Genomic DNA, 26,193 nt, shown 5'->3' with positions numbered 1-26,193 from the left:
GAATCACCATGCTGGGTCTCCACTCTGGCTCTCTTGTGTCCAGTCTCCTTGCGTATCTTTACACGGGATCTCCACCTTGGGTCTCCATGCTGGCTCTGCACGTCGGCTCTTCATATCTGCTTTCCCCTATCTTGCTCCCAGCATGTCCGCTGCACAGTCCTGGGCCTCTGCTGTCTGCCACTAATTGAGTGTGGGCCTGTAGACCTCTTGTATTGCCTCTGTGGGGTCCTGGCACAGATGCTTTATAAATGTCTGTAAAACATTTTACACTGGTGATGTGAAAGTGGTATAGCTACATATCCAAAGCAAAGACTCAGCAACACTGAAAACATGAGGTGTCATTGGCACACACCGAACTTTGAAATGCGCCTGTCAAGGTAGCAGGTGGGGTGGGAATGGAGCATGGGAACACCGGTGCAGGGAAATTGACACTGGTGGTGGGATTGGTGTTGAAATAGTAAAGGCCCTCCCGTTGTTCATCGATTTGCTCGAGCTGGCCCAGTAACGTCTCCATTGGAGACTTTGTTGTTACTGTGTCTGGCATATCGAATACATCACGGGGAGCTTTCCAGGCTCTGCCGGGCGGGCGAGATACTCTCCGTAGCTTGCCGGGCTCTCCGAGAGGGGCGGAGGAATCGAACTCGGGTCGGCCATGTTGGCTGCGTGCAAGGCAAACGCCCTACTGCTGTGCTATCGCTCCAGAGTGTTTGAAATAGTATATGGCTAAAACTCAACTCTCAATAACTTTGTAAATCACAGTTCTTTTCTGAAATACAAAATTAAAAATGAAATGTCCCTAGACATCTGTGCTTCCTGATACTTCTTCCTCGAACACTTCCTTTGCTCTCTAGCTGAACTGCTGGGGGAGCTGTGTCCCGGTAGAGCAGGGGAGAGAGCCTCGGTGTGGGCTTGGCCTCTTAACGTCTCTGGGCCTCAGTGGCCTTGTGTAGGTGATCGGGCTGTCGGAGGGCACTTGGTAGTTTCTTCCAGAGTGGTTAGCATTTGAGTCTGGGCTCAAATGAGTTGTCTGGGCCTGGTGGGGGTGGCTATTGCCCTTCTTGTGATTTCCAGGGATGTTTTGATGACCAAAGGTCAGAGTTGCACTCCATATCTCCAGGATGCATTAAAGTGTCTCCAGGTGTGGATGTGACACCGGAGTCCAGGCTGTCAGGTGCTAGTAGGTGAGCAATGCCTGCTTCCGCACACGGGGCTCTCCTCACATGAGCTGTGCTCTCTGCTCCCCTTCTCCCCCTTCCACCTTCCACATGGACCCCAGCACAGGATAGAAACTACCACCCTCACCTTCACGTCTGACTTTTTTTTTTTTAATTTTTATTAGTGAGACACCATGAGGTACAGTTGTAGACTTACAAATTTTGTGCTTGGGTTTCAATTATACAATGATCAAATACCCATCCCTCCACCAGTGCCAATGTCCCACCACCACGGATCACACTATCCCTTCCACCCCCCATCCCACCCTGCCTCTGTGGCAGGGCATTCCCCTCTGTTCTCTCTCTCCTTTTGGGTGTTGTGGTTTGCAAAAGAGGCAATGGGTGGCAATCATGTTTGGTCCATAGTCTACTTTCAGCATGCTTCTCCCATCCTGGGAGGATCCTCCCAACACCCTTTATTTGGTGCTCCCTTCTCTATCTGAGCTCCCTTTTCCCCTAGCATGTGTGGCTGGCCTCTCACATCTGACTTTTTTGGGGGCTTGGAGCCATGTGCCTGGAATCGGGGGCTGGTGATCTCCACACAGCGACCCGGTTCTCCCATTCCCGTTTGCTCGGCGTTGGGTCCTAAGTATGTGAGTGACCGAGTTTCCCAAGATTTGAAGATGTCCCTGCCTCCTCTCCTCCCTCTGTTTGGCTTTTACTGCCAAGCCCCTCCCCAATCCCTACCCTCAAGTCTGATCCTTTCAGTTGATTTGATTAGCTTTGACAGCAGCAGCCCTAGCAGTCAGGTTTGTATTTTTACTGTAGCAGGTGCTGTGCTAAGTGCTTTACAGGACTTATTCAAGCCAACCAGTGAGATTTTACTTTTTTTGAGGGGTGGGGGGACACCCAGCGATGCTCAGAGCTTATTCTTTGCTCTGTATTTAGGGATCACTACTGTTTGTGGTACGGGGATTGGTCCCAGCTTGGTTGCATGCAAGGCAAGCACCGTCCTCCCGCCCCCCCCCCCATCTCTCTCGCCTTTCTTTGTGTAGTTTTTAGTATATTCACAGAGTTGTACAGCTATCATCATTACATGGTTCCGGGATACTTTTCTCATCTCAAAGAGAAACCCATAGCCATTAGCAGTCACTCCCTCTTGTTTTCGCCCTTCCACCCAAAGCCCTTTACAATCAACTCTGGTCTTTATGGGTGTGCCCATTCAGACATTTCAAACAAATGGAAGCATGCAGTATGGACCCCTTCACCTAGCATTGTGTGAGGTTATGAGATTTGTCCACCTTGTTGCCTGGGTCAGTATTTTGTTCCTCCTAAAGGCTGGAGTGACACTGTTTATCTAGTTTATCTACCCACTGTCAGTGGACACTCAGATGATTTCTTTCTTTCTTTCTTTCTTTCTTTCTTTCTTTCTTTTTTTTTTTTGGCTTTCTGGGTCACACCCGGCGATGCACAGGGGTTACTCCTGGCTCTGCACTCAGGAATTATCCCTGGCGGTGCTCAGGAGACCATATGGGATGCTGGGAATCGAATCTGGGTTGGCCGCGTGCAAGGCAAACACCCTATCCACTGTGCTTGTGAATAATGTTTTTTATTCCTTTTGGTTTGATTTTCCTGGGAAGCTCTTTCTCTAGCTTGGCTATTTGGAAAACAGGAGAAGGCAGAGTGGAGCCAGGGTAGGTAGTTGCAGAACCGGGGAGCTGGTTGGAGACTCAGATAACGGTGTGTGTGTGTGTGTGTGTGTGTGTGTGTGTGTGTGTGTGTGTGTGTAGATTGGGAGAGATCTGCAGGGGGACTTAGCCCTGCCCAGGGCTGTCAGGACAGTTATATCCTGTTGTTGGTTATTAACGGATAGTTCTGACCCTGAGAGTAGATCCCGGAGTTATAGCGGGGCTTATTTGTGGGACCAGAAGTGTTTTCAAAGAGAGTTAAGCACCCTGGATGCTTGTTTCTCTCTCTCCCTGGGGAGATTAGATCACCGTTTTTATGAGTTATATTAATAACAGAGATGACGGTTACATAACAATGGTCTACCTTTATAAAGGACTGTCTGTTTTACCTATATTTAATTCACTGTATTTAATTCCTCAGGATTTTATCTTTGCAGAGGGTGGAGGGGGCCACTGAGCGGTCAGGAAACTGAGCCAAGGTCACACTGTGGGGTGGTAGGTAAGCCAGATTGAGGCCCAACTGTATTTTTGCTTTTTTGGGCCACTCCCAGCAGTGCTCAGGGTTTACTCCTGACTCTGCACTCAGGGATCACCCCTGATGGGCTTGGGGGACCATATGGGATGCTGGGGATCGAACCTGGGTTGGCCACATGCAAGGCAAATGTCTTACTTGCTGTGCTATTGCTCTCGCCCCTGGAGCCCAACACTTAACTCTGTCTGACGCATCGTGTGTAGAAATGTACTAGGGAAGAGATGATGGCTGTGGGGACCGTAAAGGATGGGAGACAGAGCTGTCTGAAGGGGTGATGAGGGCTCTGGAGGCCGGGGCACTATACATAGGACCCTCCCTTGATGGTATGTCCAGATCCCCATGGACAATTCCATCTGCATGAACCATTCCCTCAAATCATCTGCTTCTGCTTCAAGCTATGCCGATCATTTCTTTGGAGAAGCGCATTTGATTAAAGCCAGCTAGGGCCTCTCCCAACCTCTTCAGCTACTCTGTGCTTCTGGGGACAGTTTTCCAGAGTGGGGAAGGTCAGTGCCAGGCTGTGGGGAGAGGGGGCTGGGGGTCCCATGATTGGAGAGGCTTACTTTTATGTATGAAGAAAGAAAGAAAGAAAGAAAGAAAGAAAGAAAGAAAGAAAGAAAGAAAGATGTGTGGCAGGCACTCTCCCTCCCTCCCTTCTCCCTCCCTCCCTCCCTCCCTCCCTCCCTCCCTGACTCTTGCTTGGAGAGTCTCACTTGAGCTGCCGCTCTCCCCTGCTTTTAACCACCTTCCTGTGTGGCTGAGGGGATGATCTCCCTCCGTGGCCTTCTCTCTGCCTTCCTTTCCCTGCCTGCCCATCACCAGCCCCTCCTCTCGTGGGTGCCTGTGTGGGTCGAGGACACCATGTCCTTAGTCCATGTGTCAGCACTTGGCGAGTTGGTCAGAGGGACAGTTTTCAATTTCTGTACATGACGCATCAGCATCACTTCGGGTGGTAAGGATGTTATTATAAACAATAGTAAGGTTGCCTCCTCTGCCAATCATTTGCCTTTTGCTTTTCATAGTTAGGGCAGCTTCAGGCTTGCCCTGTGAGAAAGTCACATTACTTTCACCTACTCATGTGGGATGTGTTTGCCCCAGGATTGTACTAAGCATTTGGTATACTCAGATTATCTCAGCACCAGCCATGGCTCAGCCAACCCACTGTCCTTGGGAGGTGGCATGTATGGGAGCGCGTGCGTGTGAGCACACACACACACACACACACACACACACACACACACACACACACACTGTCACAGTGTCACTCAGTAGTGCCGGGGCAGGATGAAATTGGGCTGACATTAGCAGGATTGAGGAATCTGAAGCAGGGATTTTGTCTGCCTTGGTTTTGCTCCTCCAGTTACAAAGTCAAGGCCGGACCCTGGGACTTGGGGATTTTAATCTTTTCCATTGGCTGCTGTAACCAGGAGCCACAAACCCCAGCAGCTTAAAGAGATAGATGTTGATTGTCCCAGTTCTGGGAGTTGCAGTTCCAACCACGCCACTGACAGGCAACGTCACCATCCTTCTGGGGTCTGCAGGGAAAACATTCCTGCTTTTCTAATTTCCGGCCATGCCCAGTGATCCTTGATGTCCCCTGGTGTCCTGCTGTGTTACTCCAGTCTCTGCTTCTGTTGTCCTGTGACCGCCTTCTCTTACAAATGTCTATGGAGCCCAGGGGCCATCCCAATGATCTCTGGACTTGATTGCACCAGCAAAGGACCTGTTTCCAAGTAAGGTCCATAGAGATTGGAACTTATGACCTCACTGTGCCTTTTGGGACACAGTTCAACCTGTAATAAGCAATAGCTTTTATTTTTAACTGATGGTTTATTTTTGTTTTTCTTTTTGGACCACACCTATTGTTGCTGAGGTTACTCCTGGCAGTGCCTGAGGAATTGTATGTTATTCAGGGCCACAAGGGGAGTCATATGCAAGGCAAGTGCCTTTACCCCTCTACTATCTCTCCAACCCCAGGCATTTAGCTTTTGAATATGTGCTTTGGGCTGACAGGAGGGCTGGGTGGGGGGTTCAGTGGGCCCCCAAGTGGGGGTTCTGTTTCCCACAAGGAGCCCCTTGGGTCCAAGGCAGTGTTAGAATTGAGGATTCTAAAACCTATTCATGCTCTGAGATCTGGTTGTTGGGAGGATGGTGGTCATGCCTTCTGCCTCCCTGCCATCCAACTGGGGCCTGGACAGAGCCCTGGGGGAAGCAGGAATCTGGTGCTACTTCCAGCATTTCCAGGCTCCATGCATAGTGGGGAAATATTTAAATACTTCTGAAAGGGAGATGCCCCCTGCTCCCACTGGAGAGGCCTCCCTCTTCCTGGGCCTGGTCCCTGGAGCTTTCACAACTGCCAGGAAACAGGCCGGCAACAGGCCCACAGACAGGCACAGGGGCAGGGCTCAGCTCAAAGGCTTGAGGGGGATCCTTGATGGACAATAACTCCATCTGCCCCTCTTTTGTTTTTTTTAACTGAAAGGTTATCATGTATATCCCTTGCCCTGCTCAACACTCAGTTCTTGTCCAGGGTGATCATTTCCAACTGTCATTGTCAGCCTATATTGTCACAGCCTCCCCTCTTGGCTTGTGTTTCTGGAGAGCCCCGCTGTTCTATTTTGCTCACCAGCAGTCTCTGGAGGACAATAATGATGGAGATTGAACTGGGGTCATTTGCATGCAAAGCCACTTCTTTAGACCCTGGACCATCTCTTGGGCCTAGCCCAGGGCTTCTTAAACATTCCCACTCACGATCCTTTTTCACCTCAGAAAGTTTTACATGTGGCTGGATATATAGGTATACAAAATAGGTGTGTTAGGTGTTAAACATTTACTGATAAGAAGTCATAAAAAAACCATTGTAAAACACACTTGAAAAAGTTATGTGGCCCCACAGGAGGTCCTGACCCCCAGTTTTTGAAGCTCTAAGCTTGGGGTGCAGGCTTGTCTTCTTCCTCTCCCTGCACACCCTTCCCAGGACCCCAGGTGTCTTGCTTCTCACCTCAGGGAGGGGCTCCCCTATTTTTTTTTATGACATTCACTGGCACTCAGGGCTACTCCTGACTGCATTCAGACATCACTCCTGGTGGTGCTTGGGAGACCTTATGAGGTTTAAGGCAGGTGCTCTACCCACTACGCTATCTCTGCCACTCCTATTCCTGGTTTTTTCCCCATTCCCTTTGTCCCATCATGGCTGTCAGGCACAGGAGGAAAGTGGCTGTTGGGAGAGGGCTGGACCCAGCCACGTGGACCCCACATTGATGAAGAATTGGGTGGTAAGCAGAAGGGGAGGCTGGGGGCCTCGGGCTGCAGGCGTGCTGTGCATTCTGTGTGAATGAGTATGCACAGCGTATGTGCTGAGTCTCAGCCCCGCGACTCTGATAGAGGGTGGCAGAGTGCATTGGGAGATTGGGAGGAAGGGGACTGATTCCTCCCCAGCCATCAGAGTGATGCTAGCACTAGGAGGAGGGAGGAAGGTAGATGGAGAAGCAGAAAGGGGCAGGGACTGGGTAGGGCCAGTCCCATGTGCCCACAGTCTCCAGGGCAGGGAGGTAGGTGTGTGTGTGTGTGTGTGTGTGTGTGTGTGTGTGTGTGTGGTGGGGAGGTATAGGCACGGTCCCACAGGGACCTGGGGTGGGGCTAGCCTAGTTTTCCTCTGTCTGGACTGAGAGGTTCCAGGACTGGGTGGTATAGTGGCCCTTCACTTCCTGTGAAGGTTGCAGGGCTGCATTGTGGAGCTGGTTCCTGAAGAAGGATTGGGGGGTCGAGAGAGGACATAGTCTATCACCACCAATGGAAGAGAAACACGGGCTAGAAAGACATATGGAGACATTCCCTTAAGGTGACACTGGGTTTCTTTGATCATTTGAGCAGGAGCAGGTGTTGGCCTGACTGACTGCTCTGGATGCGTGGATGGATGGGTGGGATGCAGGAGAAGGAACTAGTTGGAGTTGGGGGACTTGATGGCTCAGCCAATCTTTTTGGCACCAAATACTGTTCTTTTACCCTTGTATGCCAGGCACTCCAGGACACCAGAGCCCCTGGTGCAGGCAGCTCCCCAGGTTCTGCCCAGCTGGCCCTGTTGTGTAAGCATTGATGGGAACACTTACCCCCCTGCCAAGTTCTGCCTGGTGACAGGACTGCAAGCCAGCCCTCCCTGGTCACCTGTGAGGGCCAGATGGAAGTGGGGAGTGTGTGAGAGCTGCTAACTTGTTGCAATCATGTTGTCATGGTGACACAACTCTGTTTAGCAGCCTCTTCATGGTCCTAGCCCACATGGACTAAAATAAGTTTTACCTGCTGCTTACACAGCAGGCAACCCTGTCCTGCTGAGGTCAGCCCGCACACTTATGTGTCATGTGAGTGTGTAGTGTATGTCAGTGTGTGTGTGAGTGTATGTATGGTGTGTGTGAATGTGGTGTGTGATATATGTGGTGTGTGTGATGTGTTTGAGTGAATGTCTGTGTGTCCATATGCACAGGGGAGCCTCAGGGAGGAAGATCTGCACACCTCACCCCTCTCTCCTTCCCACCCAGCCCCAGTCCTCTTTGCTTTCTTCTGCTGGTCCTCAGCCTTTAGGCAGGTTGTTAGAACTCAGGTGCCTGGGCCCCATCACTGGACTTGCAGGTTTATGCTTGAGAATCTGCGTTTCTAACAAGTTACTGGATGATGTTGAGGCTGGTGGCACAGTGCCCACACTTGGCATTAGATTTTTAGGACAGGGCCAGAGTGATAGCACAGTGGGTAGGGAATTTGCTTTGGAACGTGCTCAACCAGGTGCGGTCCCCGGCACCCTGTAAGGTCCCCCGAGCCCATCCAGGAATGATCCCTGACCAGAAAGCCAGGAGTAAGCCCTAAGAACTGCCAAGTGTGGCCCCCAAACAAAACAACACAGATTATCAGGACATCCAAGCCATGGAAACCTAGTTTTGCCCAGTGTGTTGGGTGTGTTTTGAAGCCCACAGCCCTCCCTCACCTCTCTGTGTGCTCTTGTCTGTTCATAGGAAGCAGGAGCTGGCCAACAGCTCAGACGTAACCCTCCCGGACCGGCCGCTGTCCCCTCCTCTCACCGCGCCTCCCACCATGAAGGTAAGTTGCAGGGAGTTGGGCGAAGAACTGGGGAGGGAGTCTCCAGGCCCAGCTGGCAGCATGCCCCTGAGCCTGCTAGCCTGGAGGCCAGTGTGACTGTGGCGCCGGGAGGTGCCAAGTGGCACGAGGAAATAGCCTGGGGCTCTAAAGGGGTTGTTGGCAGGAAGCGTGGAAACTGGTGAGGGACCTTGTGAAGCTGGAGGTTTTGGAACCAGGGCCCAGACAGAAATAAGGGGGGAGACTCAAAATGTAATGGTGAACCTTAAGGGGTTACTGCTCAGAAGGGTGGCTTGTGTTTTCTTTCTTTCTTTCTTTCTTTCTTTCTTTCTTTCTTTCTTTCTATTTTTTTTTTTTTTTTTTGCTTTTTGGGTCACACCCAGTGATGCTCAGGGGTTACTCCTGGGTCTGCACTCAGGAATTACTCTTGGCGGTGCTTGGGGGACCATATAGGATGCCGGGGATCGAACCCGGTTCAGCCATGTGCAAGGCAAATGCCCTACCCTCTGTACTGTTGCTCTGGCCCCAGAAGGGTGGCTCGAATTGGGGGTAGGAGGGAGGAATTCTGTGGGATGGGACCGTCAGTGACTGAAGTGTCTACCTCATTGCCCCAGTTCCTGAGGTAGAGTTGCCCTGTAACTTCTGAAAATCACGAAGTCGTATCAGCACTTCACGGAATAAGTCTTTTGTGAGAGAGCCCGTCCCAGGACACTCTTATCCTAGAAAGGAGCCATGGGGTCCACCTTTCTTGGAGGGCGCTCTCCCTCTTCATCTCTTTCAATTGCTCCTGGAGCTGGTCCTCAGGGAGGACTTTTGGCTCAGCCAGTGTTCCTGTCTGGAGAGCAGTGTCTGCCACACCACCCTCCCCCCTCCCCCCACCCCCGACGAAGAAAGACTCTAAAGGAGTCACCTACCTCCCATATCATCAGATGGGACTTCTCTGAGGTGATTCACATCATCCCTGTTGTCCCCGTGACACTCTCTTCTCTGACTTAATTCATTTCAAAGGGATACGCTGATAGGAAGTAGCAAAAGCACTTTCCCTTTTATCATCCTGGATTGAGCTGTGTGCTTTGTGCTGTGCAGGGATCATGAGTTGGAACTGGCACCTATCCTGGTTGGATTAGGAATAAGGCCAAAGTGGGAGTTACCTAGGTTTCACTGAAAGTCAGACCATCTTCGTTAGCCTCATCCCAGGGCTGGGACCCAAGCGAGTCATGTGCTGGATGGCGGAGGCAATGCTGAGAGGCATGTCTCCATCCTGAGTTTCAGCCTCTTGGTATGTAAAATTGGGTGTGACCTGCGTGTCTCTGTGCTTGTGCATGGCAGGAGTCTGTAGGGATGACTCGAGTCTCCTAGGAGTCTCCTGGCAGGCTTTCCTGACTCACATGCTCATTTAATTCATTCAAGCCGGTGTTTGGCTCCATTCTGCTAGTCAAGACTCATGTTCACAGGCGACAGAAACCTAACACACTTTGGCCTAAGCATAAAAGGGGATCTATTGCTTTTGTAATGGCAACAATGACTCCAGGCATGGCCACGCCCATGGAATCGTCCCCATCTCTCCTCTGTTTTGTTTCCTACTTTGTGACTGTGGCAGATCCTTCCTATCTACTAAGTCACTCCCTGGGAAAGAAAACTATCTTGCTCATTGGTTCTAACAGAATTTCCTGGGAGGAAGTTCACAGGCCTCTCCTAGTTCATGTGTCTGTCTCTGAGCCAATCACTGTGACCAGAAGGATGGAAGGCTGTGGGACCAGGACAGCTCCTCAGGGGAAGATCAAGGCGCTACTCTGAGAAGGGGGAACAGATGTAGGGGGAGCAAAACCAACAGCTTTCCACTCCCAGTGCAGACCACGTGCCAGGCTCAGTGCTGAGTGCTGGGGAGGTAGTAGTGAATATTGGTATTAGAGACCCTGTTGTTTAGGAGGTGGCTGTCTAGTCAGGGAGACAGAAGTTGGAAAAACAATTCGAGAAAGAGTTGGGCAATTAGGTGTGATGGATATTTCATAGTATATAGCTCAGAAACAGTGTAAGGTTGTGTGTGTGTGTGTGTGTGTGTGTGTGTGTGTGTATGTAAGTAAGGTCACAATGGGCTTCTCTGAGGAAATGATGTCTTTTTTTAAAATTTTTATTAGTGAAACACCATGAGGTACAGTTGTAGATTTAGAAATTTTTGTGCTTGGGTTTCAGCTATACAGTGATCGAATACCCATCCCTCCACCAGTGCCCATTGGAAATGATGTCTTAACTGAGTTCTGAGAGTTCAAGAGGACTTAGGCTAAGGTGCAGTAGAGTGGAGTGTTCCAAATGCTGCCTCTTAGAGTTAGGCCGAGGCACCTGCATCATTTGCAAGCTCCTTAGAAATGCAGATCTCAGGCACCACTCCTGAAAGGGAATATACTTGTTACAACATTGCCAGTGGGTCACTTGCACATTCTGGCTGCAAATTCTGGCTGAAAAAAGAAAAGCTCTGGAAATGTCCCAAGGCTGGACTCTTCAGGGTCTCTGGAGGATTTCTGAGTTCTCTTTCCCCCACACCCCAACATCTAGGTAGTGGCTGAGGCCTCCTCTGTTTCCCTCGGCAATGTAGGCTTGAGGCAGGGGTTAGCCATACCCCTAAGTTGATTAGTTTGGGTCAGAGAACTAGACAACAGGGAAGGTTGTCTAGTTCCTTTCTGGTAAGCTGGAGGCCTGGACATGCATATGCCTCACCCAGATCCCAGGGAAGGTGAGTTGGGTTCCACTGGGAGGCCTGACTCCCCCTCCCACACCTCTCTCTGCCATTTGTGTTTTTGAAGAAAATTACCCCCCCCACCACCTCACTAATATGAAGCTGAGAAAAAGCAACCAAAGAACTGCTGAGCAGATGGGCTGAATGACAGCCCAGATCTCAGCCTGAATGAGAACTGGGCCTGGTGCAGGGTGGGCTGGGAGAGGGGTTTGGGAATGACTCGCTGGGAATTCTGTGGGTTGTTTCAGGCCCATGTTTTTTGTGATCTGGTTTTCATGCTCCAAAGAATCAACACGCATTTAGGGAGGCCTAACTCTGTGTGTGTGTGTGTGTGTGTGTGTGTGTGTGCGCGTGCGCACGCGCGCGCGCGCGGGCGCACGCACATGTGTGCCTACCTGCCTGGTTCCCCAGCAGGTTTCATGGGGGGTCAGACTGAGGCCACAGTCATACCCCTTAAAGACATACAGCAGGGACCTTTACTGAGCAGAACGAACCAGATGGCTCTGCATGTGACAAACTCCAGAGTGGCGTGTGCCTTCTCAGTGGGGTGCAAAAGACTGAGGACGCTTCACAGGGAGAGGTGGAAGATTGGAGGACCCTTGACTGCGTCACCCTGATCTCTTCTGCCCGGGACTGCCCTGAGATAATAGCCTTTCTGAGTTTCGAGAAGTTAGGTGGTTGGGGTTAGAATGACCCACCCAGTTGTCTGCAAGCCCAGTCAGTGTTTCTTTGAAAGGGATGAAGCTGGAATTTGCTCGGAAGCATCACACTGGTCTCTGGGACCCCGTCATACCTGGATTGACTGGGGTGACTTGGGATGAGCCTCCTTTAGCCATCTCCATCTCTTTTGGTACTCTTGTGGGCACCCCCTTGCCCTCCAGATCCCTTTTTCTTCCCAGGAGAGTTGAGCTCTTGGTTCCATAGAGGACAGAACTGGAAGTGAAGTTTGTTCTTACTCTGCTCCTTTGGAATGCTGCTCTTCAGCCCTCACCACCATCTCTGAAACCGTCTGAGGCTGGTGGGAGTCTTCAGGTGCCAGAAGCGAGTGGAGAGGGGAGGAGTCTTCCCTCCGTCCTTCCCGTGGGGCAGTTATATTGGGTGCCTTCTTCCTCACTCCAGCTCAGCAGCCACACTTGCTCCCCAGGCTGCCCTTTCCTGCCGCAGCATGGCCTAGGCCTGTGCTATCTCTCCCATGAGGTGGGGAGGCTCTGTGGAAAGGACATAGGGAGACTTCTTGGCTATAGACAGGAATGACCCGAGGACGTCAGTAGGGAGGTAGATTTCCCCTTCTTTGAGAAAGCCCTGGAAGGGAACACAAGAGGCAAATCAAATGTTTGTTATCTCCCTCTGGTGCCCTCAAACATTGAGGCAGGAGGCGTAACTGATTCTTTGTTGACACTTTGAGGACCCGGGGAGATACCTCTCTGTCTCTCCAGACTCCCATCATGTCACTTGTCCAGACACCATCTCCTTGGGAGCCACAACCCTGAGCACTTGCATTCTACACAGCCAGAGGCGAGGAAGGGCTGCCTGGACATGTACTTTGAAGTCGTAGGAACATAGAGACCTTTTGTATCACCTGCATGAATCTGGCCCTCCCGTGTGCTCTCCTGCACGTAGGTGTGTTGTCCCTGAATTTGTCATCATAAAGGCCAGCTGACTTATACTTCTTGCAAATTACTTTAGGTGTAACCAGGTTTTAAAAAATTTACATACATTAAAATGTATAAATCTTAACCATCTACTTTTATTAATGGATACACCTGTGCAACCCATATGGTGATTTGGATTTAGGATGTATCTATGTCCTATAAGTTCCAGAAAGGTCTCCAGGCCCTTTCCTAGTTAATTCCACTGCTCTCTCCAGAAAGAGTTCTGATGATTTTTTTCACTATAGTTTGACCTGTTGTAGAATTTATGCAGTATATATCTGTATACATATTTACATATTGGTTCAGGTAGCATTGATTGAGAACTTAATGTAAGGAATCACATGTGTGGAGATGGATCAAAGGGCCGGAGCACATGCTTTGCATGTGTCAGTGCCAGGTTTGATCCCCAGCACTATTGGGAATGGCTCCTGAGCACACAGCTGGATGTGAGTCCCCCAATATAAATAAATAAAGGAAATCTGGTTGTATATACCCCCTCAGTGTCCAGCTCAGCCAGCATGTGAGTTGTCCCTGTTGCTGAGTGTATCAGCACTTTCTGTTTCTTGTTACTGCATGAATATGCCACATTAGTTATTTTCCAATGAATACACGTTGGGGCATTTTCAGTTTTGGCTGTAATAGAAGAGCCAAATGCCAGGGCCATCCTGGTGTAAACTTTGCTTTATTTTCCTTTTGGACACACATTTTTATTTTTCAGAATGGGAAAAAGGGCAGGTGAATGTTTGACTTTATATGAAAATGCCAGACTTCTTAATAAATTGCCATCTGGTTTCACATTTAGCCTGGTGGTACTCAGAAAGTTCTGACCATTCCACAGCTTCATCTTCACATCCTCACCAGCATTTGCTATTGTCAGGATTTCAACTTTAGCCACTTGAATGGGTAGGAAGGATATTTTTTTGTGGTTTCAACATCTACTTTTCTCAGGACTAATAATAGTTATGCTTTTCATAGCTTTTTTTGACAATTCTTATACATTCCTTTTCCCTTCTTCCCACTTTAAAATCAGATTATCAGGGCTAGAGAGTATTACGGCAGAGAGCAAGCACTACGGCAGGTAAGGCACTTGCCTTGAAAGTATCTGCTTGGTTCTTGCACCATATATTTTCGCCTAAGTCCCACCAGGACTGATCTCTGAGCACAGAGTCAGGAGTAAGCTCTGAGCATTGCCAGGTGTGGTTCAAAAATAAACAAACAAAATTGGGTTGCCTCTTATAGGTATTCTTTGCATAATCTGGATACAAGGCCATTCTTTTTTCTAACAATGCCTTTAGTTGCAAAACTTTTGATGATGTCTAATTTGTGGTTTCTTTTTTTCATCTTATGTCTCTAGTTTCCTAGTTCCTAAGAAGTCTCTGTTTACTTCTTTTAACAAAGATTTTTTTCAGTGATTTTTAAAAAAGTTTTATAGTAGTAGGTTTAAGATCCTACCCAGTCTAATTTAATTGTGCATGGCAGGCTATAAGGTACATAAATGGCCTATTGTCTAGGTCCATTTATTTCCATATAGATATTCAATACTTGAATTTTCTATCCCCTGGAGTTGCTTTGGTGCCTTGGTCAAAAATTCACTGACCATATAAGTGAACCATATATTTGTATAGTAGTCTGTACAAGCCATAGTGATTCTGTCCCTCAGGGATTGCCAGCATTGGACGCTTACTCTGTGGTGGCTTCACCCGCTGCTCTTCTGGCAGATATTAGCCGTTGGTCACTGCTCTCTTTCCCCTGAGGTTAGATGTGGTCTCACAGTCCTCTCTCACAAAGATGGCAGGCAGATCCTGTCAGCCATTTGGAGCTGACATTCGAAGCAAATTACTTCTGGCATCTTTGATTGAAATTGTTGGAAGAGGTTAAGGAATTTGCTCAAAGTCCTGCAGCTGGTGAGTGCAGTGCCAGGATTTGGACTCAAGTCTGGCTGTGTAACTCTGAAGCCTGTGCTGGCCGAACCATCACTCCTGGCTGCTTTGTTCCACTCAGTACAGCACGGTACTTAGACCTCTGACCACTCACATTTTTACCTGTAAAACAGAGACACTGACCATCTGGAAGAATGGGTGTGTCATGTAATGAGAGAGCCAGAGGGGTACTTAGTACATAGTAGATGCTCGATAATTGTTTGTGATACTGATGTCAACTATGGTGCTGAGGATGACATTGTTATCCTTGCCCTTAAGAATATATAGTCTAGACTTCTTACAGGGACCTGGAGATACTGACCATGAAAGTCCCACATAGCCTTGAGCTGCTGGCCTTCTGAACTGGAGGCCTCAGAGGGGGGCCCCTAGAAATTGCCAACAGAACTGAAACTATAGACTATGGACTGGGCATCCAGGCTTTCTGAGCCTTGAACCATTTATTCCCAGCTGTCAAGACAAGGCCTCATAATTTCTCCCTTTTCAGAGGCTAATCTAGTTTCTTTGACCTGGCCTTGCCCCCACCATCTTTTTTTTTTTTTTTTTTTTTTTTTGCTTTTCGGGTCACACCCGGCGGTGCTCAGGGGTTACTCCTGGCTTTGCACTCAGGGATCACTCCTGGCGGTGCTCGGGGGGACCATATGGGATGCTGGGAATCGAACCCGGGTTGGCTGCGTGCAAGGCAAACGCCCTACCCGCTGTGCTATTGCTCCAGCCCCAAACTCCACCATCTTTTATTTAAGGGTGGGATATATCTGATTTACAATACTGTTCATGAAAGGGTTCCATGCATGCAGTTTTCTGACACCACATCCTCCACCGAAGCGTTCACTTCTTTCCACCATTATCTCAGTGTCTTCCACCCCCACCTCTCCAACCACTCACTGTACCTTTGAGTCTTTATAGTTTTTCCTCCTAAGATGAAAAAGCGATTTTGAGGTTGAGTAGTAAGTAGTTTTGGAAACTACTTGTTTGGCATCAGGCTGCTGGGTTTGAGGCTTTCCCACTTCCTGTCTGGTTGACTCCTCTATGCTTCAGTTTCCTCTTTGGTAGATTTGGGATACAAAAGCACTTGTCTCCTGCAGTTGTAGTGAGGATGAATTGAACTGATGCATGTTTGTCACTTAGAGGCACATATCACGGCTGCAGAGGTGTTTCATCATTATTTTATTCCTGCAGAGGAACAAGCATCACTTAGACCCTAAGGGAAAGTTGGGAAGGAGGAACATTACTTTTTTGTTAATATAGTTTCCATTCAGGACACTCCTAGCTTTTTGCCTGCTATTCTGGTGCTGACTGCCTCTCTGTTCAGTGAACAAGAACTGAAGTTGTATTTTGTGTGATTGGCCCTTCCTGTGTATTAACCCCGAAATCCTGCCTGATAAGGGGATGACAATGAGGGATGTAAAAAGGACTCAAACCCAAAGATCCGACCCAAAAAACTCACAGAGATCTCGGCGGGGGGATCTGTGAAGCGGGAACCTCCTTCCGGATCACGTCCCCAATTATGTGGTCAGCTGCTTTGAGCCTGCCAGAGGTCACAGGCCAAGGCTGTCCCAGAGAGAAGGTTGGAACTGAGAGACCAGCATTCTTATAAAGAATTTGGAGATCAAACTGAGACTTTTGATAGTCGAGCAATATGAAATGTCTCAAGGTTGGCTTAGAAATGCATTTTTGGATCTTTCTGTTTTCATCAGAAGTTTACTATCTAATTCCTCTTACTGGCAGAGAATTTTATGTTATTTTAATTATGTCATTTTTCTTTATAGATTTTATCTTATAAAAGCGTCGAGTTACACAGTTATTCATAGCTGGGTTTTTGACAATGTTCCATCATTAATCCTGTCACCAAGTGTCAACTTCCCTTCACTAGTGTTCCCAGATTCCCTTTCCTACCCCCAAGCCCCAGGCCCAGCCCTAGGCTGCTATCTTGGCAGGTACCTTTTAAGTTTGTTTATTAAAGTTTGTACCCCGTGATTTCAATGTTGTTGATTCTGTGATTTGGATATTTAGCTCTATCAATTCTTAACACCACCGGTGTAGCCGAATCCCTGGACCCCTGCCCCCATTGCTACTCATCTGTCTCTTCTCCCCTTCCTCTTCACTCTGCTTCTTTCTTTCTCCTCCTTGTACTTTGGGGTCAAGGGCGATCTAGACATCCCCTCTTTAAACCATTGCATTTATTCATCCAGTTACTCTAAATACCACGTAAGTAATATTGTACTGTGTTTATCCTTCATTTTACATATCTTCCAGTTCTATCCAGTGCAGCAAGTTGCATGATTTCATTGTTCCTTACAGCTGCCTAGTATTCCACTGTGTGTATGTACCACATCTTCATGTTCCAATGATCTGTTGTTGGACATCTTGGTTGATTCCAAATCTTGGCTGTCATACTGTTTGATGAGGTGAATAATGGTGTGCGTACATCCTTTTGAGCGAATGTTTTCCTGCCCTGGGGTAGATGCCCAAAAGTGAAATTACTGGGCCATATGGTAGCTCAAACTGTAAGTTGACTGAGTACCCTCCATACTGTTTTTCATAGATATTGAACCAGACACAATCCCACTGGCAGTGGATTAGAGTTCCTTTTTCACCACATCCCTGCCAACACAGATTGTTCCTATTATTTTTGATATATGCCATTCTCACTAGTGTGAGATGGTATTTCATTGTTATCTTGATTTGGATTACCCTAATAATAATTAATGATAACAATTTTTTCATGTGTCTGTTGGCCATCCTTCGGTTTTCTCCAGAGAAGACTCTCTGTTCATTTCCTCTCCCCCTTTTTTAAAAATTAAAAATCTTTTAAAAAATATTTTATTTTTATAAAGTAGTTCACAATATTTGATTACATTAGTATTCGAACACAAATCCCACCACCATTACACATTCCCACCACCATATTTCGGATGTTTCCATCCTGAACCCCAACCCCTGCCACAAAGCAGAACCGAAATAATTTATTTTGTATTGTTTGTTATGGATAATCCATGGAAAATAATCAAAAAAAGATTTTTTACTTTGGTACATTTACACAATGGAGTACTATGTAGCTGTTAAAAAAGATGAAGTCATGAAATTTACATACAAGTGGTACTACATGGAAAGTATCATGTTAAGCGAAATGAGTCAGAAAGAGAGGGATAGACATAGAAAGATTGCATTCATCCGGGGAACATAAAGTAACAAAATAGGAGACTAACACCCAAGAGTGGCCGAGATTAATACCAGGAATTTTGCTCCATGGCTTGGAGGCCAGCCACACATGCTAGGGGAAAAGGGAGCTCAGATAGAGAAGAGAGCACCAAATAAAGGATGTTGGGAGGATCCTCCCAAAGTAGACTATGGACCAAACATGATTGCCACTCAATACCTCTTTTGCAAACCACAACACCCAAAAGGAGAGAGAGAACAGAGGGGAATGCTCTGCCACAGAGGCAGGGTGTGATGGGGGGATGGGGGGTGGGAGGGATACTGGGATGCGTGGTCTTGGGAAATGGGCACTGGTGGAGGGATGGGTATTTTATCATTATATAATTGAAGCCCAAGCACAAAAACTTGTAAGTCTACAACTGTACCTCATGGTGTCTCACTAATAAAACAAAACAAAACAAAACAAAAAACAAAAAAGATTTCTTACAGGAAAGTGTGTGAAGATTGTTGTATTTCACTCAAGAGCCATTAAGCCCTTCTATAACAGATTACTAACATGTTGTTAAAGGCCTTGAGCGCTTATATATATCTGTAAAAATATATTTCTCCTTAAGATTGGTTGCCTTCTACTTTAAACACCATCAAATGTAGTGCGCTGCTCTTGGAGTATTAGTGGTGTGAGGTATGAGACGTCTGCGTGGTCCAGGAATGGGTTCACTCGTGGGTGAGGCTCAACCTGAGTGTGTGGAGAGCGGTCGTAAGCATGGTGGCGGGTGAGTTCTGGAGGTTTTTGGCTGCCAGGGCTGACTCGTTGGGGCTTCACCCGCCCCCTTTCTCCCCTTCCTCTCCCCTTTTTTCATGTGGTTTTGGATTTTCTATTGCTGATCCTTTTGAGTACTTTATATATCCTGGATTTTAAGCTTTTATCTGATGTAATGTCCACAAATATTTTCTCCCATTCGTTAGCTGTCTGTTAGTCTCAGCTCGTTTTTCTTTTGCCATGCAGAAACTCTTTGATGTGATGTAGCCACATTTGTTTGTTTTTGATTCTGTCGTTTTTTTGCCAGTGGCATTGTATCATTGAAGATGCCTTTGAGGTCCAGATCATGGAGCTTTCAGCTTGTATTTTCCTCACTGTTTATAGACTCTGGTCTAATTCTCAAGGTATTTGATTCACCTTTGTATAGGGTATGAGAAACGGATCCAGTTTTATTTATTTATTTATTTATGGTTATCTAGTTATCACACGGTTTTCTTGTTCTGCCAGCACCATTTGTTGAAAAGGCTGTCTTTTACTCCCATTTCATGCTCTCAAACACCTTTGTTAAAAATTAACTGACCATATATGTGGGGGTTCATCCTTGGATATTCTATATTGACCCACTGGTTAGAGTGTCTATCCTTTTTACAATATCATGCTGTTTTGATTGCTGTGGTATTATAGTATAGTTTCAAGCTAGGTAATGAAATAAACCCCAGTTTTTTATTTTTAAGTGTAATTTTGGCTATCCTGGATCTTTTATGATTCCACACAAACTTTATTCTGGACTGTTCTAAGTTCTTGAAGAATGTTGTCTGAATTTGGATAGGGATTGCTTTGAATCAATAAAGTAGTTTAGGTAAGATGGTCATTTTGACAATATCAATTCTTTCAATCAAAGAGCATGGAATATTTCGCTATTTCCTAATGTATTCTATTTATTTCTTAAGTGTTTTAAGTTTTCAGGGTATAGATCTCCAACCTGCTTTGTTAAGTTAAATTCCTAGGTACTTAATGTTTTTGGACACTTTTTAAAAAAATTTTATTGAGTCACCGTGAGATAGTTACAAGCTTTCATGTTTGGGTTACAATCACACAATGATCAAACACTCATCCCTCCATCTGTGCACATTCCCCACCACCAGTATCCTCAGTGTATGCGCCCCCTTTCCCACCATCCCCCTGCCTCCATGGCAAACAATATTCCCCCTACTCTCTATACTTTTGGGCATTATGGTTTGCAATGCAGATACTGAGAGGTTATCATGTTTGGTCTATTATCTACTTCAGCACGTATCTCCCATCCAGACCAGTTCCTCCAGCCATCATTTTCTTAGTGATCCCTTCTCCATTCCAGCTGCATTACCCCCTTTGCTTATGAGGCAGGCTTCCAGCTGTGGAGCAATCTTCCTATCCTGTGTATCTACTATCCTTAGGTGTCAGCCTCATCTTATGTTGTTTTATACTCCACAAATGAGTATAGTCCTTTTATGTCTGTCCCTCTCTTTCTGACTCATTTCACTTAGCATGATACTCTCCATGTCTATCCATTTATAAGCAAATTTTATGACTTTATCTCTCTTAATAGCTGCATAGTATTCCATTGTGTAGAAGTACCAAAGTTTCTTTAACCAGTCTTCTGTTCTATGGCACTTGGGTTGTTCCCAGATTTTGGCTATTGTAAACAGTGCCGCAATGAACATATGGGTACAGATGTCATTTCTACTGTGCTTTTTTTTGCATCCTCAGGATATATTCCCAGAAGTGGCATTGCGGGGTCATATGGAAGCTCAGTTTCTAGCTTTTGAAGGACTTGGACACTGTTTTGAAAGGAATGGATTCTTTGATCTCTTTCTCCTTTGATTCATTATTTGTATATAGGAATGTGACTGATTAATGTGTATTGACTTTGTAGTTGCCCACTTTGGTGTGTTGGTTTATTGTTTCTAGAATTTTTTTTTGTAGACACTTTTGGGTCTTCTACGTATAATATATCATCTGCAAACAGATAATTTGACTTGATAGGGCAGTTTCCTCAGGAATGCTTCCTAGATTCCTGCCTTTGGAGGCCTGAGTGGATGTCCTTCCTCTCAGCTATTGGTTCTTAGACATCCTGTATAGTTGAGATCCTGATTCTTCTGTTGGATTTTGCCACAGCTAGGGCATGGGTCTGCATGGCTGGTTCTGGAATTTGTAATCAACTCTGTGGCTTTGTGTTGTTCTTTCAACTCTGAACCTTAATTCCTTCATTTGTAGAACCGAGCTTGTTCCATAGGTGGATGTTATAGGAGGGAAAGGGTTGGCAGGGGCTCAGTAGCAGCAAGCGTTGTGTAGGTGTGTATATCAGTATATATTGGATACTAGTAGCTATTATCACGGTCAGTGAGCATCATGCTTGTGGGGCGATTTCACAGATACCCCCATTCTTCTCTCCCTCCTGTCATTCACCCTTCTTCTTGGAGACCTGTTCAGGAATGGGGTCATGTTCTTCACCTTTCTCCCATGTAGACCTGTCATTTACCTGACAGGCAAGTCTGGTGCATTTGTGCTTTGGGGACCAGTGGATGGTGGGTTCTCTGTTTGCTCCTGAAGGAATGTCACCCCTGAAGTTCTGAGCCCCAGGTAGTACCTCCTGTGAGTCTCTTCACATTGGCTTTCCCCTTGAATCCCCTGGAAAATTCTCTGTTCTTGACTGAAAGAAGGTGAGGTTTCAGACCTTGGGGTTTACATTTATTTCCTGGGGCTGCTCTAACAAATCCCTACAAGCACAGTATGTTTTTTTTTTTTATTTTTTGCTTTTTGGGTCACACCCGGCGATGCTCAGGGGTTACTCCTGACTTTGTACTCAGGAATTGCTCCTGGCGGTGTTCGGGGGACCATATAGGATGCTGGGAATCGAATCCGGGTTGTCCACGTGCAAGGCAAACGCCCTACCCACTGTGCTATTGCTCTAGCCCCCAGCACAGTATCTTAAAACCACAAAAATTTATCTAATCCTAGGATATCTCTACTCTGTGGACTTCCTAAAAGGATCCTTGTTCTGGCAGTATGGCCCACCTAATCCAAGAAGATCTTGTCTGGAGATCCCTAGTTACATCTGCTATGACCCCTTATTCAAAACTCAGCCACAGTCACAGTGTCCTGGATGTAGACTCCTCTCTCTGCAACCACCGTTTAACTCACATTAGGGTGTGAGTTGTTCTCTGTTAGGAGCTCCTGATGGGAACTTGGCAAGGCCCAGATCATCTGTCAGCCCCTGGGTATACCCCTTGCAGTTGGGAATCATTCAGCTATGACTCTGTGTGTGTGTGTGTGTGTGTGTGTGTGTGTGTGTGTGTGTGATGGGACAGGGTGCTGAAGGAGCAGAGCCGGGAGGAACTGGTTCAGTGCGGCCCCAGCTGTGTTTCCTGGGGGGAAGACATGCTCTTGGGAGCACAAAGAAGGTGCTTTATAAATATTTATAATAGTTGTTTCCTAAATCCTTACTGATTTCTAGTGTTGAGAATGTGACACTGAATAACAAAGCCTAATATACTTCTTGAGAAATGGCATAACTTATTTTTATTATATTTTTATTAATTTGGTTTTTAGGTCACACTTAGCTGTGCTCAGGGCTTGCTCCAGGCTCTGTTCTCAGGGATTACTCCTGGGGGACCATGTGCAGTGCTAGGTTAGCTGACATGCCCAACAAGTGCCTTGCCCACTGCACTACCTTTCTGGCTTCCTAATCTAATTTTGATAAAATATACTCATTATAGAAAAGTCTGTAAAGTGCCGAGAAAGTAAGAAAACAGCCCTTCCCATCTAGATATTTTCCTTCTTACCATTTACGTGCTGAGCGCCGAATGTAGACAACTTGGTGTTTTGCTTAGAGGTACAAATCAAATGTTGAATTGTTTATGCTTCTTTGTATTGAAGAGTTAAATTTAATTTTCCTAGCATTTATCTAGTGAAGGAAAAAAACAGGAAACTCAGAGGGAATCTCCAAAGTTTAGATAAACATTTCCTCTGTAAAAGAAATTAATCTTGTAAAAGCCTTCAAAAGGGGAGGTAAGGGATTGAACAAAACCAAAACTCCAAGGGTGGAAACAGTAAATTTTGTTTTCACTACAATATTTTCATTTAATACATAGTGGTTGGCTCCCTGCTCTGGAATATGAGAACCAGGTGACTTGGGGCAGGAGTAGGTGTTGGAAGCAGGGATATTTGAACTTCTGTGAACTCGGATCTTTAAGAGGGGCACTTTTTTTTTTTAAAGTTTGGGGCCACACTTGACTGTGCTCAGGGCTTATTCCTGGCTCTGCTCAGGAACCATATGGAGTGCTGGGCTCGACCTTGTGTTGGCTTTATGCAAGGAAAGTGCCCTACCCTCTCTACTGTTGCTGTGGCACAGAGCTGATGTGGGCCAGAGGCTAAGTCAGAGGCTGGACAACAGGGCCCATACCTCCAGCTCTGCTCTGCATGAAAAGCAAGCTGAGTGGAGCCCGATGGGGGAGTGAATCCATTTGTTAGCAAATGATACAGCTGAGCTGATTCCATTTGGCAGCAGGACCGAGAAGTTTCTGAAATGTCAGATGTTAAATATGAGAGCTGGTTGGCTTAGACGGGGAGCCAAAAGAGGAGGAACAACTGGGGAGAAAGGCGCCTGGAGTCGGGGATGGGGAGAAGAAGCAAGTCTGGAGAGGAAGGAAAGAAGGTGGAAGAAGAGAGAGTAGGGAGGGAGTGGGGTTTGCTTCTTCGGGGATCATTATTAGCTGGTAGGCCGAGCCCAATTTGTTCTCAGATGCTTTGTTTGACCAATATGATGTTAAAAAAATTCACTTCTGTCCTACTGGGAGGGATATGAGTTCTTCAGATTCCAGTATGCATCATGTCCTGGGGTTAGGACCTTCGTCAGAGACCCTACTCATGTCTCTGGAGCTCCCCCATCCTAGATGCAGGGCCTGGTGAATGGCCTGGGCTCAGGAGAGGCAACATCACTTTTCAATGTAGAGATTCAGTGGAGATCTGAATAATTCTGTGGACTCCCTCTTGGCTTCCTGACCTCATTTTCATGTGGGTGTCCAAATGCTTTGAGTTAGCATTTGAGCATCTCTTTGGGATGGTCATTCTGTGATCAGAAGAACTGATCTGTGTGGTTTATTTATCTCTGATCCTCTGGTTGGTTGATCTGGGGAGGTAGAATCTCTCCTAGAGGATTTGATGCTTCAAGGAGGCAGAGGCCCCAGAAAGCACTCTGAAGGGATATGACCTCCCATTGAGTAGTTTAATGGTTCCCCTCTTGAGCGAGTGTGGAGGCAAGAAGATGTGGACAAACTCTGAAAGCTAGGATATCCTTGGATGATGCTCTAAGAGGAGATTGGTTTTGTGGCTTTATGTGTGGGTGTATGTGTGTGTGTGTGTGTGTGTGTGTGTGTGTGTGTGTGCGCGCGTGCACGCGTGTGCGCGCGCGCACGCGTGTGCGCTCTTATTCCTGCCTTTGTGTTCAGGGATCTCTTCTGGTTGCTTGGGGGGACCATATGCAGTGCTGGGGATTTGACCCAGGATTGGCTGCATGTAAGGCAAATGCCCTAACCTCTGTTCTGTCTCTCTGGTTCCAAATATCAGAATATTGAAGCCAAAAAGCAGGTCAGGAATCACAGTTGGATCTAAGGATCAGGCAGGTGGATCTTCAAAGCCAGGGAGGGTCCTGTAAGTGTTAGGGCTGAGCTCAGGTACCGCTTCTGGAGGTACTTTGTGGACCATATGGATTGAACCCAGGTCAGCCTCATGCAAGGCAAGCACCCTGCCTGATGTCTACTATCTCTCTGAACCCTCTGCTTCCTTCTTATTGTAAGGACTCCTTGGTTACTTTGGGGTGCCCAAGATAAACTCAGGTTCACTAACCAGCTGATTAGTAAGTGTCCAAGTGACAAGCCAGATGGAGTGAGAATTGGGAGACCCCAGGGTACCTGGTGTCACTGTTCCTCCTCAGACTCCTGGGGCTCCCAGGGCATCAGAAGGTTCAAGAAGGGGCAGTACCCAAAAGTTTGCTTGGCCTGTTCTCCACTACCTGCTCAGCAGTTTTTCTCCTTCCTGTGTGACTCCTGGGGTCCAGGGGAGGTCGGAAGTCCACACCTCATTTCTTAAAAGATTAACTGAGAACTTTCAGGGTGTTATCAGACCAATAAAACTCACCCCATACAGTGAATATATGCCCCAGAGCATTTCAGTTTGGAGGAGCAGAGAAAGGTTACTCAGTCAGAGGCAAGGTGCTAGACTGTTCCTTCCTCCCCACAGTCTTACTGAGCTTGTGCCTGCTAGGAGGTCTGTGTCAATTTCTATGGCTGCTGAAACAAATGGCCACAAGTGTCATGGCTTAAGACAACAGATTTTGTTTTGGAAATAGGAAGTCTGAAATGGGTCTCCGTGGGCTAAAGTCAAGGATTAGAGGGCAGTGTGGCATGTACCAGCTCTAGGGCCCAGTGACTAGAGTCTTTTCTAGAAGGTCACCTGCACTCTTTGGATCCTGGCCCCATTTTTCCATTTTCAATGTTTGGCTTGGTCTCTCTCACACCTCCGTCTCACTGAGTCTCTTCTGCTTATTTGGTCTCATTTTTTGTTTGTTTTCTTTTGGGTCACTCCTGGTGGAGTGCAGGGTGTTCTCCTGGCTCTGAGCTCAGGCATCACTCCTGGAGGTGCTTTGGGGACCATATGGATTGAACCCAGGTCAGCCTCAAGCAAGGCAAGCACCCTGCCTGATGTACTATCTATTTGAACCCTCTGCTTCCTTCTTATTATAAGGACTCCTTGGTTGCCTTGGGGTGCCCAAGATAAACTCCGGTTCACTGACCAGCTGATTAGCAGCTTTACCATTTAACTACCAAGAGTCACAGACTCTGAGAATTTGGACAAAAATTTTTTTTGGAGGGGCACACTTATCCCATCAGTGGGAGGGCTGGACTTTGTTAGACCCATGTTCTTCCTCTGTGAAATGGGGAATTTATCCACCTCCTATGGAGATGCCAGAGGCCTACCTAGCACACAGATTCTGTGGCTGATTTTCTACCTTCCCAGATTCATTCCTTTGTAACCTCTTGGCCAGTGAAGTGATTTTAGATATCCTTCAGTCCATGGGATTGAATGGTGGTCCATCCTATGTCCTGAGCATTTCCACAGCAAGAAGGAGGCCATACAAGCTCACATTGTCTATCTCGAGCTGACATATGACCTTGATTTTGTTATCTTCAGCTAGCAACCTGTTGACCCCATCCAGGTGGAGAGATAACCCCATCGCCGAGGGAAGCATGTGATCCCATGCTCTCCCCCAGCCTGATGGAAGGCCCTGGCCTGCTTTTCTGCATGGCTAGACCAGGCTATCTTCCTTCCTACCCTTCCAGCGGGTGCCTTCTTTTTTTTTTTTTTCTTTTTTGGTCACACCTGGCGATGCACAGGGGTTATTGGCACAGTAATTCCTGTCTCATGCACTTAGAAATTACTCCTGGTGGTGCTT

The 26,193-nt window shown here is 47.0% G+C and overlaps 1 protein-coding gene across 5 annotated transcripts in view; it reads left to right on the top strand.

Annotated features, from left to right (window-relative positions):
* Window positions 1-26,193, top strand: part of RAP1GAP2 (RAP1 GTPase activating protein 2) — a 255,702-nt gene that overhangs the window by 125,075 nt on the left and 104,434 nt on the right. For all 5 annotated transcript variants that reach the window (XR_008794265.1, XM_056127861.1, XM_056127863.1 and 2 more), the window contains one exon: window positions 8,378-8,462. Coding sequence is in view for 4 of the 5 variants with exons in the window: in XM_056127861.1 (XP_055983836.1) it covers window positions 8,378-8,462 (85 nt within the window). In the remaining variant the exon portion in view is untranslated. The remainder of the gene's footprint in view (window positions 1-8,377; window positions 8,463-26,193) is intronic.

This window comes from Sorex fumeus, unplaced genomic scaffold (genome assembly GCF_029834395.1).
Source record: "Sorex fumeus unplaced genomic scaffold, SorFum_2.1 ptg000063l, whole genome shotgun sequence".
Lineage (NCBI taxonomy): Eukaryota > Metazoa > Chordata > Mammalia > Eulipotyphla > Soricidae > Sorex > Sorex fumeus.
Note: the sequence above shows the minus strand (reverse complement) of the source record. Positions and strands in the feature narration are given on the sequence as shown.